This window comes from Chrysochloris asiatica, unplaced genomic scaffold (genome assembly GCF_000296735.1).
Source record: "Chrysochloris asiatica unplaced genomic scaffold, ChrAsi1.0 scaffold00116, whole genome shotgun sequence".
NCBI classification, from domain to species: Eukaryota; Metazoa; Chordata; class Mammalia; order Afrosoricida; family Chrysochloridae; genus Chrysochloris; species Chrysochloris asiatica.
Genome location: NW_006408634.1, coordinates 614,025 through 625,390, shown reverse-complemented (window position 1 = coordinate 625,390; position 11,366 = coordinate 614,025). Strand labels below are relative to the sequence as shown.

The 11,366-nt window shown below is 44.9% G+C and overlaps 1 protein-coding gene across 1 annotated transcript in view; it reads left to right on the top strand.

Moving 5' to 3' along the window:
• LOC102841494 (zinc finger protein 28 homolog) overlaps positions 1-11,366 on the top strand; it is a 28,319-nt gene extending 16,953 nt beyond the window's left edge. The window contains exons 7-8 of the mRNA XM_006868276.1: positions 10,432-10,515; positions 11,341-11,366. Coding sequence (XP_006868338.1) covers positions 10,432-10,515; positions 11,341-11,366 — 110 coding nt within the window. The remainder of the gene's footprint in view (positions 1-10,431; positions 10,516-11,340) is intronic.

The window sequence follows — 11,366 nt, the reverse complement described above, 5'->3', positions numbered from 1 at the left end:
GGGGTCAGAGTCAGGGAGGGGCCAGGCTGCAAACCTGTTTGAGGGCAGAGGGAAAACCAGGGGGATTGGTCCCATTTGGTGACCTGATCAGCATTTTAGCTTGCCTCTTTGAACTGCAAGGTCGGCGGTTCAAGCTTACTGGCTGCTCCTCAGAAACCCTATACAGGGTCAATATAGATCAGAACGGACTCGACAGCACTTAACAACAACTGGGCGGCAGAGGGCAGTGAATGATTTTTACCTTTTCCTGTGCAGATTCAGTTCCAGGCTTGAAGGGTGTCAAAGGGTGTCTAGGAGGTTCTACCGATCTATCAGACCAATGAGAGTCAGGTCTTTTCAATTACTTAAAAAAATTTTTTTTCACATTAAGAAAAGTTCAACTTTATTCATAATTAAAGAAATAGAAGTCTAGACAGTGAGATACTGTTTTACATCTAATACGTAGATAAAGGGGGAGTGCAGTGGCAGCATGGACTATGCAATGGACTTTCAACCGCATCTTAGGAAAAAGGTTTTCTGTTCCCACAAAGATTTACAGCCTCAGAAACCCTATACAGTGTCGCTATGAGGAACCAACTCAATGGCATTAGCAACAGAGATGAAGGAATCCTGATGTTGCACTGTAGGATCGCCACTAAACTACTGAACACAGTTCACACCCACCAGCCATTACTTGCAAACGCTATTCAGGATCACTATGAGTCAGAATTGACTCAACAGCATTTAAAAACATCGATAAAAAAATTAATAGACAGTAGTAGCTGATGGAAAGGATGCGGTCAACTGAAACGCTTCAAAAAAACATACTTCTGAGAATTCAAATTGGTACATTTAGCATTATCTCATAAAGGTCAACCACCACAGTCTGTCAGCAATTCTATGCCTGGTATTTTGGGTTTTTTCCTTCTTTTTTGTCTTAGTGTGAGAAATAGCTGCTGGGGTGATCCATCTTCAGATTCAAGGATATCTTAGGGGTAGCAGGTTGCCATGACAACAGGAACTATGAGAAGAGGAAGAGACTAGTTTGATTTACTAGAGTCTTTAAAAATAAGAATTCACTCATCAAGGAACTGGGGGAGGTTCATGGGGAGGAGGTAAACCAACTTTAAGTGAGAATGCTTCCTGTAGGGACTAGTAGACTCCATCCGGGAAAGATTGTAAACTCCGAAGAACTTAGTAAAGGGGAAGGAGGAGGGGCTTTTCCCGAGTTAGGTTAATAAAACTCATTGTCAAATGGCCATGCGGTGCGTCTGCCCTTGTCTAGGAGGCAGGGCGCCCGATTTTGCAAAATCGAATAAAGAAAACCTCACTCTCGCTAAAATGAGTACAGATTGGATTACATACGAGCGTTTGTCAGTACAGACAACATTTCTCGCAACTGTGAGTTGGAATAGATGTCACTGGGTTTGGAGCGCTTAACGCCTGCGCAAGGCATCTCCTATGTGGCAGAAGTTCCTGGACTCTGCTCACCTCATCCCTGCCGGCTTGGACTGTTGGTATTCAGTCTCCAGGCTGGATGACCCGCTTTCAGACCAGGAAGACCAGGAGGCAACGATATCCAGCAGAGGGCAGCAACGTCCAGGTTTGGAGAGGAACCTTTCTGAAACGCTTGAGGCTCAAATTCCCAAAGCGGCCTCCGCTCTTCACTGAAACTACATTTCCCAGAGTCATTGCGGCGGGAGCGCATCTCCGCACTTCCGGAAGCGTCTAATGTCCAGGCTTATACGCTTCCGTCCGGGTTTTGAAGAGCCGGATGCTGGCGGCGGTGACTTGCCGGGTTCCTGGGAGACGCGCGAACCAGTATTAATGTACGATTGTGACTTAGTTCCTGTGTGACTGAAAAGAGGAAGTGGGTACCTGTGTACCGGGGCCGGGAGGCGGTGTTGTGCAGTCTGAGGTGTGACTGAAGCCTGTGTGTGTCCACGTGTGTCCACTGACTTGGAGGACTGACTGCACCGCGTGACTGGCCAGTGGGCCCTGCAGGAGGGACTGGGAATCTGCAGAATCGCAAGGATGAGCTTTCTAGATTAGGTGCCAAGTCTGACGTCCCCTCTGTGGGACTCGGTCTTGGGCTGCTGTTGAGTGGGATCCCCGTGCGGTTTGGAGTCAGAGGACGTCAGACACGGTGCCACTAGGTCTACGCCATTGGCGCTCATGGCGCCAGACCTATGGAAACGGGAGTTTTGTGGGAGAAAGAACCAAGGGGCGTGGGAGCCAGTGTTTCAGCAGAGAGCTGGTGACGCGCTCGCTCGGAAGGCTGCCTGGTACTGGGCCTGTTGTTAAGGGCAGGGGACTCAGTCCCGACTCCTAGCGCCTCTTTACGGCTTTCCGAGGTGCAGCTGGTGAATTTGAACCCCCAACAGCTCCGCCCGGGGGCCTGGGCCCGCTGGATCCCTGCCTGCCGGAACCCAGCTACTGCAGAAACAGTCCAAGGAACTGCTCGAGTGTTTTCGAAGGTGGACAGGTGTTTGTCTGCCTTTGGGATAGTGGCTTCTCTTGCCTACTATTGTAAAATAGTTGTCCAGGTGTGATAGGAATGTGGGGAGTTGTGATTGCAGAGAGTTTGTAAAGCTGCTAGAAGGGAGTTAGAATTTACCTGGGAAAAACAGGCTTCTTGGTTTAAGGCTCTGTAGACTCTGGGGCGGAGGTGAATCCTGAGCTCCCCCCGACCCCAACCTTCAGAGCTGGCCCACTTGGATTTGAAAGGACACGCAGTCCAACCCAGAGCTGCCGGGAGAACAGGAGATTCAGGCAGAGAGCAAAAATGCAAACAGCTTGAATTTTGAGTTTCAGGGTCCTGCTCCGGGGTAACACAAGCTCCGTTTAAACTGCAAGGTCGGCAGTTCAAATTCACCAACTGCTCCTTGGAAACCCTAGACAGGGTCGCTATGAGTCAGAACCAACGCGACCACACTCAACAAGGTAAGGAAAGTTGGCTCATCAGAGAAAACCCCCCTGATAGGCCAGAAAGTTAAAGGGAACCGGTAAGCAGTATGCTTGCTGGTGGCCACCTGCTGAAATGCACTTAACCTAAAGGTGGTATTTTAGCCATTTTAAAGTACACAGTTCAGTTATGTATAGTATTTTCAGGATGTTGTGTTCCGTCACCATTTAGTTCCAGAGCATTTTCATCACCTCATGAGGACACATGGCCGTTATTTTGGATTTGTTATCTATGAACCACATGTCCTTTTAGTTTTGATAAAACCAATGCCTTCTCTGTGGAAGATGGCTTTTTCCAAGGAAGTAGTCTTAGAAGTCTCCCAAGTCCTGACAAGGAGCAAAAAAACAAAACAAAACCCATTGCTGTTGAGACGATTCCAATTCCGGCTCATAGTGACCCCACAGGACAGAGGAGGACTGCCCCATAGGGTTTCCTAGGCCGTGAACTGCGAGGTCGGCGCTTCAAACTCACTAGACGCTCCTTGGAAACTTCATACAGGGTCGCGATGAGTTAGAACTGATTCAATGGCACTTACCAACAACAATCTTTATGGAAAGGAGCTCTGGTAGTGTACTGCATTACAGGCTGGGCTTCTAACTGCACGGTCAGCAGTTCGAATCTCCCAGTCGCTTTGTGGGAGAATGAGTCTTTCCGCTTCCATAAAGATTTACAGCTGCAGAAATCCTATGGAGAGTCGCCATGAGTTAGAATCTACTTGGTGGCTCATAACTGCCACTACTCTTTATGGAAGTCACTGCCGCATCTTTCTCCTGCAAAGCAGCTGGTGGGTTCAAAGCATCAGCCTTTTCAGTAAGCTGGTTGTTGAGTGCTGTCAAGTTGGTTCCGACCCACAGCGACCTTGTGTACAACAGACTGAAACACCACCCAGTCCGGTGCCGTCCTCACAGTTACTGCTTCAGCCTGTTGTTTGCTGCTGTGCTAATCAGCTTTGGGAGTCTTCCTCTTTTTCTCTGTTCCTCCACTTTACCAACCATGATGACCTTCTCCTGATAATATCTCTGAGGGATGAGAGATGAATCTCACCTATCCTGACTTCCAAGGAGCACTCTGGTTGTACTTTACTTCCAGCACAAATTTGCTTGGACTTCTGGCAGTCCGTGGTACCTTTAATATTCTCCAACACCGTGACTCAAATGCATGAATTTTTCTACTGTTTTCCTTATTCATTGTCCAACTTTCACATGCATGTTAGGCCATTGAAAACACCATGGCTTGGGTCAAGCGCACCTTAGTCCTCAAATGGATGTCTTTGCTCGTGAACACTTTAAAGAGGTCTTGTGCAGCACATTTGCCTCACGCAATATGTTATTTGGTTTCTTGACTGCTGCTTCCATGAGTGGTGAAGTCTTGGACAACTTCAATCTTTTCTCCATTTATCATGATGTTATTTATTGGTCCAGTGGTGAGGATTTTTGTTTTCTTAATGTTGAGGTATACCAAAGGCTGTGGTCTGTGGTCTTCAGCAGTAAGTAATTTAAGTTAGCAGCCAAGCAGTTTACCACTGTGCAGTCAGGCCATCTGAGCAATGTCCTCTTGAGCAAATAAGTTGGGTGGCTGTTATAGTTGTTGCTGAGTACCTTTGTATGTTGTTGTTGTTGGTTAAGTGCCGTTGAATAGGTTGCGACCCATAGCGACCTCTAGAGGGTTTCCAAGGAGTGACTGGTGAGCTTGGACCGCCAACCTTGCAGTTCTGACCGACTGTGCAGTCTAACGCATTAACCCACAGCTCCACACCAGGACACCTTTGCAGAGTCACCCTTTATAGGGTTTCTGAGAAGTAGCTGGTGGATTTGAACCACTGACCTTTTGATTAGCAGTCCACTGCTTATCCAACAGTGCCTCACCAGGACTCCACAATTTGTTTGGTGGAGTCATGCAAACCTAGGTTGACAGTTGAGCTCCCCTGTTTACAAGTTGTACGGTTTGTACAAAAGATTTCACCTCTCAGAGCGTCCCTGTGCAAAACAGTGACAATAGTTCCTTTGAAGATCGTAGAGTTTAAATGAGAATATTAATATACAGGTTTACCTTGTTTTACTGCACTATGCAGATACTGTGTTTTTCATAAATTGAACATTTGTGGTAACTCTGCACTGAACAAGTTATTGGCACCATTTTCCCAAAAGCACATGTTCACTTTGTGTCTCTGTGTCCCGTTTTGGTAATTACCACAGTCTTTGAAACTTTTCCATAATGCTGTTGTGCACATAAAGGACTACAGCATAGAGCTGATACTCACTTTATTGCCTTGGTCAGAACTGAACCTGTAACATTTCTGCGATATGTCTGTAATCACCACACGTAGTGTATCTCTGTTCGTAACAGATGGGTGGCTTTGGAAAAGAAAGCTTGTGCCCAGCCTGAAAACAAAGAACAGAGGGGAGCCACACCTGTAAAGCAGATCTCTTAGAGACTGCCCTGGTCTGTGAGGGGCTGTGGGGAAGGGAGAACAGGGAGGTGATAGGAAGAGAGGGTTGCTAAGCTGGATTATTAGGGTTCCTCAGTCTCTCACCGCTCCTTTGTCCTCCTTCAGCTATACCCTCTTAGGGCAAAATTCTTCTCCAAACAAGGAGCTGAAAAGAGGAGGTGGTAAGAAGAATTGGACTTCCAAAAGCCATGTCCCAGGTAAGTTGATGTTACCTCTTCCGCCCCTGAAATAGTCCTGGTTTTCAGAACTTTGTAATGTTTCTTGCTTTCTGAACTAGGAACCCTGGGGCCTAGTTCCTCTTTCTTCCCAGTGTGGTAAGTGTTGAGACCGTAGGGCTAAACTCAGGATGCCCCCCTCAGAGATTTATTTTCTTCCTTGTTAAGTGCCGTCGAGTCGACTCCAACTCATAGCAACCCCGTATAGGGTTTCTGAGGAGCAGCTGGTGGGTTTGAACTGCCGACCTTGTGGTTCAGTCTAGTGCTGGTCCTACAGCACCATACCAGGAGTCCGATTTTCTTCCTACTTCGTGTTTATTTTTCATTCAAGAAATGGCCTGGTCTCCGCCACCTCATGCTCAGTCCTCTCCTGGACATCTGATGGAGTAATAAGCATAAGTAAGTATAGTGTGGAGGCAGTTTGAGAGCTGCTATCGTCCTGGTCCTTATGTGCCAATCCCATTTTAAAGACTTTTACATTATATGGTGGTTCTTTTGCACTTTCAGATTTGGAATTTAGGAGATTTTTATATATTTATTCACTTAGTCATCAAGCCAGTCAAGTTTGGCATTTTGGAAACATTTTGGCTTTGCCTATATATACATGGTGTGACATTGTAAGATAATGCACTGGATCGCAACGATTTTGAACTGCAAGGTCGGCAGTTGAAACCTACCAGCGGCTCCTTGGAAACTCTACACAGGGTCTCTATGAGTTCTAACCGACTTGATGACATTTAACAATGGTATATACTTACTAAATGTCTTCAAGGAGTCCTAGTGTGGCAATGTAGGATTAGCACTGGACTGCAAACTGCAAGGTCAGCAGTTCAAACCCATCAACCACTCCACAGAATCCCTATATTGTGTCACCATGTGTTAGAACCGACTCACCAGCCCTTAACAACCACCACCCAAGATATGAGTTGGAATCATCTTGACAGCACATAACAGGCAACAGCTGTCTCCAAAGTTCGAGGTGAAGACCTACAACGTGTGTGTGATACACTAAAAGCTTTAAACAAATACCAGTGGGTGTTAACTTCCCGTGGATTAACAATGTAAAGCTAAGCACAGCAGACTGAGTTTGAGACGGTCTGACTGTGGGGTGGGGTGGGGTGGACTAAGTGTCCACACACTGAAAGGGCAGAGTGTCCAGAGCAGCTATTTCAAGATTCTGAAAAGGAAACAGTAACAGGTGGATGGAAGGCCAGTATTTGAAGAACATCAAACCTGTAAGAGTTTTACTGTTATTTTTTCTTCCACTATGTCCTGGCATAGATCTAACGAGCCCAAAATGTAGACATGGACATTGGTGAGAACAGAAGAAGGAACGGTAGAAGGCTTAGAGTCTCAAGGAGGAAAAAATTAATCTCCTAATACGCAGAGAGAATGGGGACATCTCTCTCTACACCACCCCTCCCCCCCTTTTTTTTCTATTTTCTTATCCTCCAGTAGTGCCAGTGGTTGTAAAGGAGCCTGAACATCTAAAGGAGCGGAAGTTTTGTCTCTGCTCAAAGGAGCCGTGGTCCCAAGAGGATGGACTAAACTTCCACGGCTTTATTTCTGTTTCTGTCCTCTTCCTGCGTGGCCCCAGAAATGGGTACAGTCACAGAAAGTGCACAACAGAATGGGAATCAATAAAGCACCAGCTGTCTGGCTGGATTACCAAAGAAAGGAGACCGAGAGAACCAGAAAATACGAGAGAGGTCACAGAGAAGGAGGATCTTTGGAAAGCAAGCCTATAAAGTTGTTGATGAACTCCTGGGCTCATTCTGAGTTATCCCTGCATGTGTCTGATTTTAAAGAGCATGCCATACTCTTTGAGCACTGAACTAAAGGATAGACCACTACCCAGGATGCAGGTTGACCAAAGAGTGGTACGTAAGTAGGACGGAAGTAAATACCACTCCAGAGACTCAAAATAGAAGGCCTATGGAAGCGATAGCTGACACAAGTTTGGTGTTGCAGCTTGAACAAAATATCAATATTCTTCAAACAGTGTAGTCTCATAATACTCAAAATGTCCAGGATGTAACCCAAAATTACTTAGTTATGAAAAACCAGGAAAATCTCAATATGCATGGGGATTGATAACACTAGATTGTTACTGTTTAAACATCAAAATAACACTGATGTTGTAATTTTCTGCTAAAGACTTTAAAACAGCTGTAGGATAAGTGCAGGACCCTAAGGTCTGTTTTAACCAAGGTCAACGATTCAAATTCACCAGTCACTCCTTGGAAAACACTCGACTGGATTGCTATGAGTCACAACTGACTCAACAGTATTTAACAACAATATTATACAAATATTCCAACAAGTAATAAGATAAACACTCTCTAAACAAATGGAAATACAGAAAGTTTCAGTCTAGAAAGAGAAAATATAAATGAGTGAAAAATGAAATAACCAAAGTAAATTCACTAGGTGATCTCAATGGCAGAACGAAGATGACAGAGATAATGAACTTGAAGATAAATAGAAGTTTAGTCTTAATCAGAGAACAAAGATGGAACAGAATTTCCGTGGCCTCTGGGACAGTGCCAACATTCCTTCTTCAGTGGAGACAAGTCCCAGAAGGAGAGGAGAAAGTGCAGTATAGAAAAATATTTTAAGAAACAATTGCTTAAAATTTACCAAATTTGTCCAAAGACATAAACCTATGGATATTTTAAGCACCACAACCCAAACATGATGAAACTCAAAATTCTTGACCAGACACAAAAATCGAACTGCTAAAAACTTAACAGAAAACTTATTGAAAGTACCCAGAGAAACATTGGCCAACAGTGGTTTCAGTGACTGTATTTCTCATTAGAAACCATGGAAGCCAGAAGGAAGTAGGCATATCGTTTTTAAAAGCTCAAATGAAACAGTTGTTAATCCATAATTCTATAAATATGTCTGCTGAAAATACCTTCTAGGAATGAAAGTGAAATCAAATTTTCACTTAGGAAGAAAAAAAAGTAAGAATTAATTACCAGTAGGCCTACTCTCTGGTAGCGTAGTGGTTATGAATCGGGCTGCGAACCTTAAGGTCAGCGGTTCGAACTACCAGCCACTCCGCGGGAGAAAGATGAGGCTTTCTACTCCTGTAAAGATTTACACCCTCGGAAACCCTGTACGGGGTAGCTATGGGTCGGAACCGACTCGATGGCACTTAACAACAACAACAACAGGCTTACTCTTACTGAATTGCTAAAGGAAGTTCCTCAGATAGAAATCATACCAGGAGATTTGAATCTTCAGGAATTAAGGAAGAGCAACATAACATATGTGTTTGTATAAATAAAATAATGATAACTTTATATATGGGTCCTGGTGTGATGCTGTGGGTTCATGCGCTGGACTGCCATATCGGCAGTTCAAGTTCACCAGCTGCTCCTTGGGAGCTCTTAACAACAACAACAGAGAGAGAATACAAACTGCTAACCTTGTCGTTAACAGCCCAACATGTAACTTACTACGCTACCAGAACTCCTAAGACTAAAGCTAGAAGAGACATATTAAATAATTCACTATATCACAACACAGAACTTCTGGTGTGGTGCTGTAGGATAAACACTGGACTGTGAATGACAAGGTCGGCAGTTCAAACCCACCATTTGCTCTTCGGAAACCCTATACAGGGTCACTATGAGTCGGGACCAACTCAAAGGCAATTACCAACAAACTACAAATGGGCTCAAGCATGGCAACAATGGTGAGATTGGTCCAGGACCAGGCAGTGTTTCATTCTGTTGTGCATAGGGTCTCTAAGAGTTGATACCCACTCGATGGCCCCTAACAACAACAGCAGCATGATATCAGGAAGGACCTGTCCCTAGATCAGGATATCATATTTTGTAAAGTACAGGATCAATGAAAAGGAAGAGCCTCTAGGAGATGGATTGACACAGTGGGTACAATGATGGGTTCAAACCCAGCAGTGATGGTGAGGACAGTACAGGACTGGGCTACACTTGATTCTGTTATGTCCAGGGTCACTATGAGTTGGAACCAACTTGTCAACACCTAACAACCCAACATATCTCTGTCATTTCAGCAGTTCGTAAGCTTCACAGATGTGGCCATACACTTCTCGCAAAAAGAGTGGAAATGGCTGAACCCTATTCAGAGGGATTTGTACAGGGAGGTGATGTTGGAGAACTATAGGAGCCTTGTGTCTTTGGGTAAGAGAGCTTTTCTTCTTCTGCCTTCTGTTGGAAAGCCTATGGGGGGAAGTTCTCCTCTGTCCTAGAGCGCTAAGATGAGTCAGAATCAATTGGGCAATAACGGGTTTGTTTTGTTTTTGGCCTTCCTGTAATTTAGAAGTCCTTTCTGCCTGTCTTAGCCGTGTAGTGCTGTGATAACCAACACCATATGTGGGAGGCTTGAACATACAGAGATTTTTTTCTCACAGGTTAGGATACTGAAAGTCCAAAGTCAGCATGCCAGCTGTGTGGGGAAACTTTTTGTTAGCTTTGGGAAAAATTCTGCTCACTAAAGCTTCGGTTTTTGGTCCCTTGGAGGTCTCCAAGCGGCTTGTCCTCTACTTACTGATCTCTGCGTACCTAGTTGCTTCTTTCAATCTATCTTCTACCTCAAAAGGAGAGACTTCAGAAACATCCCATACAAATACTGTCTCATTAGCATTACAAAGACAAGGGATTTCCAAATGGGGTGCTAGCCACCTATTTGTGGGGAACACAATCAGCCCATAACACTACCTTTCTCAGCATTTTCCTGCATTGCCCTTCTCTCTCAATATCCCGAGGACTGGGTCCTAGTACCAGGATACCCACATTGTGGTGAATTTTCCTCTTTTTCTTCATTTGCAGGTCTTTGCATTTCTAAACCAGAGGTGATTTCCTTATTGGAACAAGGGAAAGAGCCCTGGCAGGTGAATGGACAGAGGACAGCAGGTGAGTGCAGGGTAACTGGATATGGGGAAACTGTTCTCAAGATGTATCTTCTCTGATCTGAAGGTAAGTCAGAAAGTACTGCTATTGAGGCTCTAGTTCACACACACACACACACACACACACACACACACAGATTTATTCCAGACGAAACACGTCTAAACATGTCTCTGCGATCAGTGAATGGCTGTGGACAAGTTCTCAGTGAAATATTTACCTTGGCCTCATTAGGGGCCCTTTCGAAGAAGGATCCAGTCAAACACGGACTGCAGAGAGGATCTGCCTGGCCAGTTAAATTGAAGGCCATTTTTGGGGGGATTGCGATTGACATTTTCTTGGTGGTAGGGGAGTTCCTAAGGTGTCATCTTCATAGATATTTTCTAAGGACACAGGACAGTCATGGGGGCTAATTAAGAAGTGGAAGAAAATTGAAAAATGTACTGGTGAGAAAAAGACCGAAAGTTGCTCCAAGGACTTTTTTCCCATCATGACAACGCACCTGCTCAGTCTTTGAGAGTAGCAAGGGTCGTCTTACTGGACTCTCAGTAGGAAATTCCCCGCTCCAGCCCTGATCTAGCTCCCTTAGACATCTTTATGATCCCCAAACTGAAACAACATGAGCTGAGTCCCTCGAGGATGCCCAAACGACTGATTTTACGTGGTGTAATTCAGACTGCAGAATTCTTTGAGGGAAGGGTTAGGCCCAGATGGAAGCTATGTTGAAAAACAATAGCTTCACATTCTGACATTTTTGTTTTAAAAGAGTCTTAGCATCTAATAGCAGTACTTTTTGACCGACTCTCTTATTTCCTGGATGATACCTTTCAGAGTCCCCCGCCTGGGAAGAACATTGA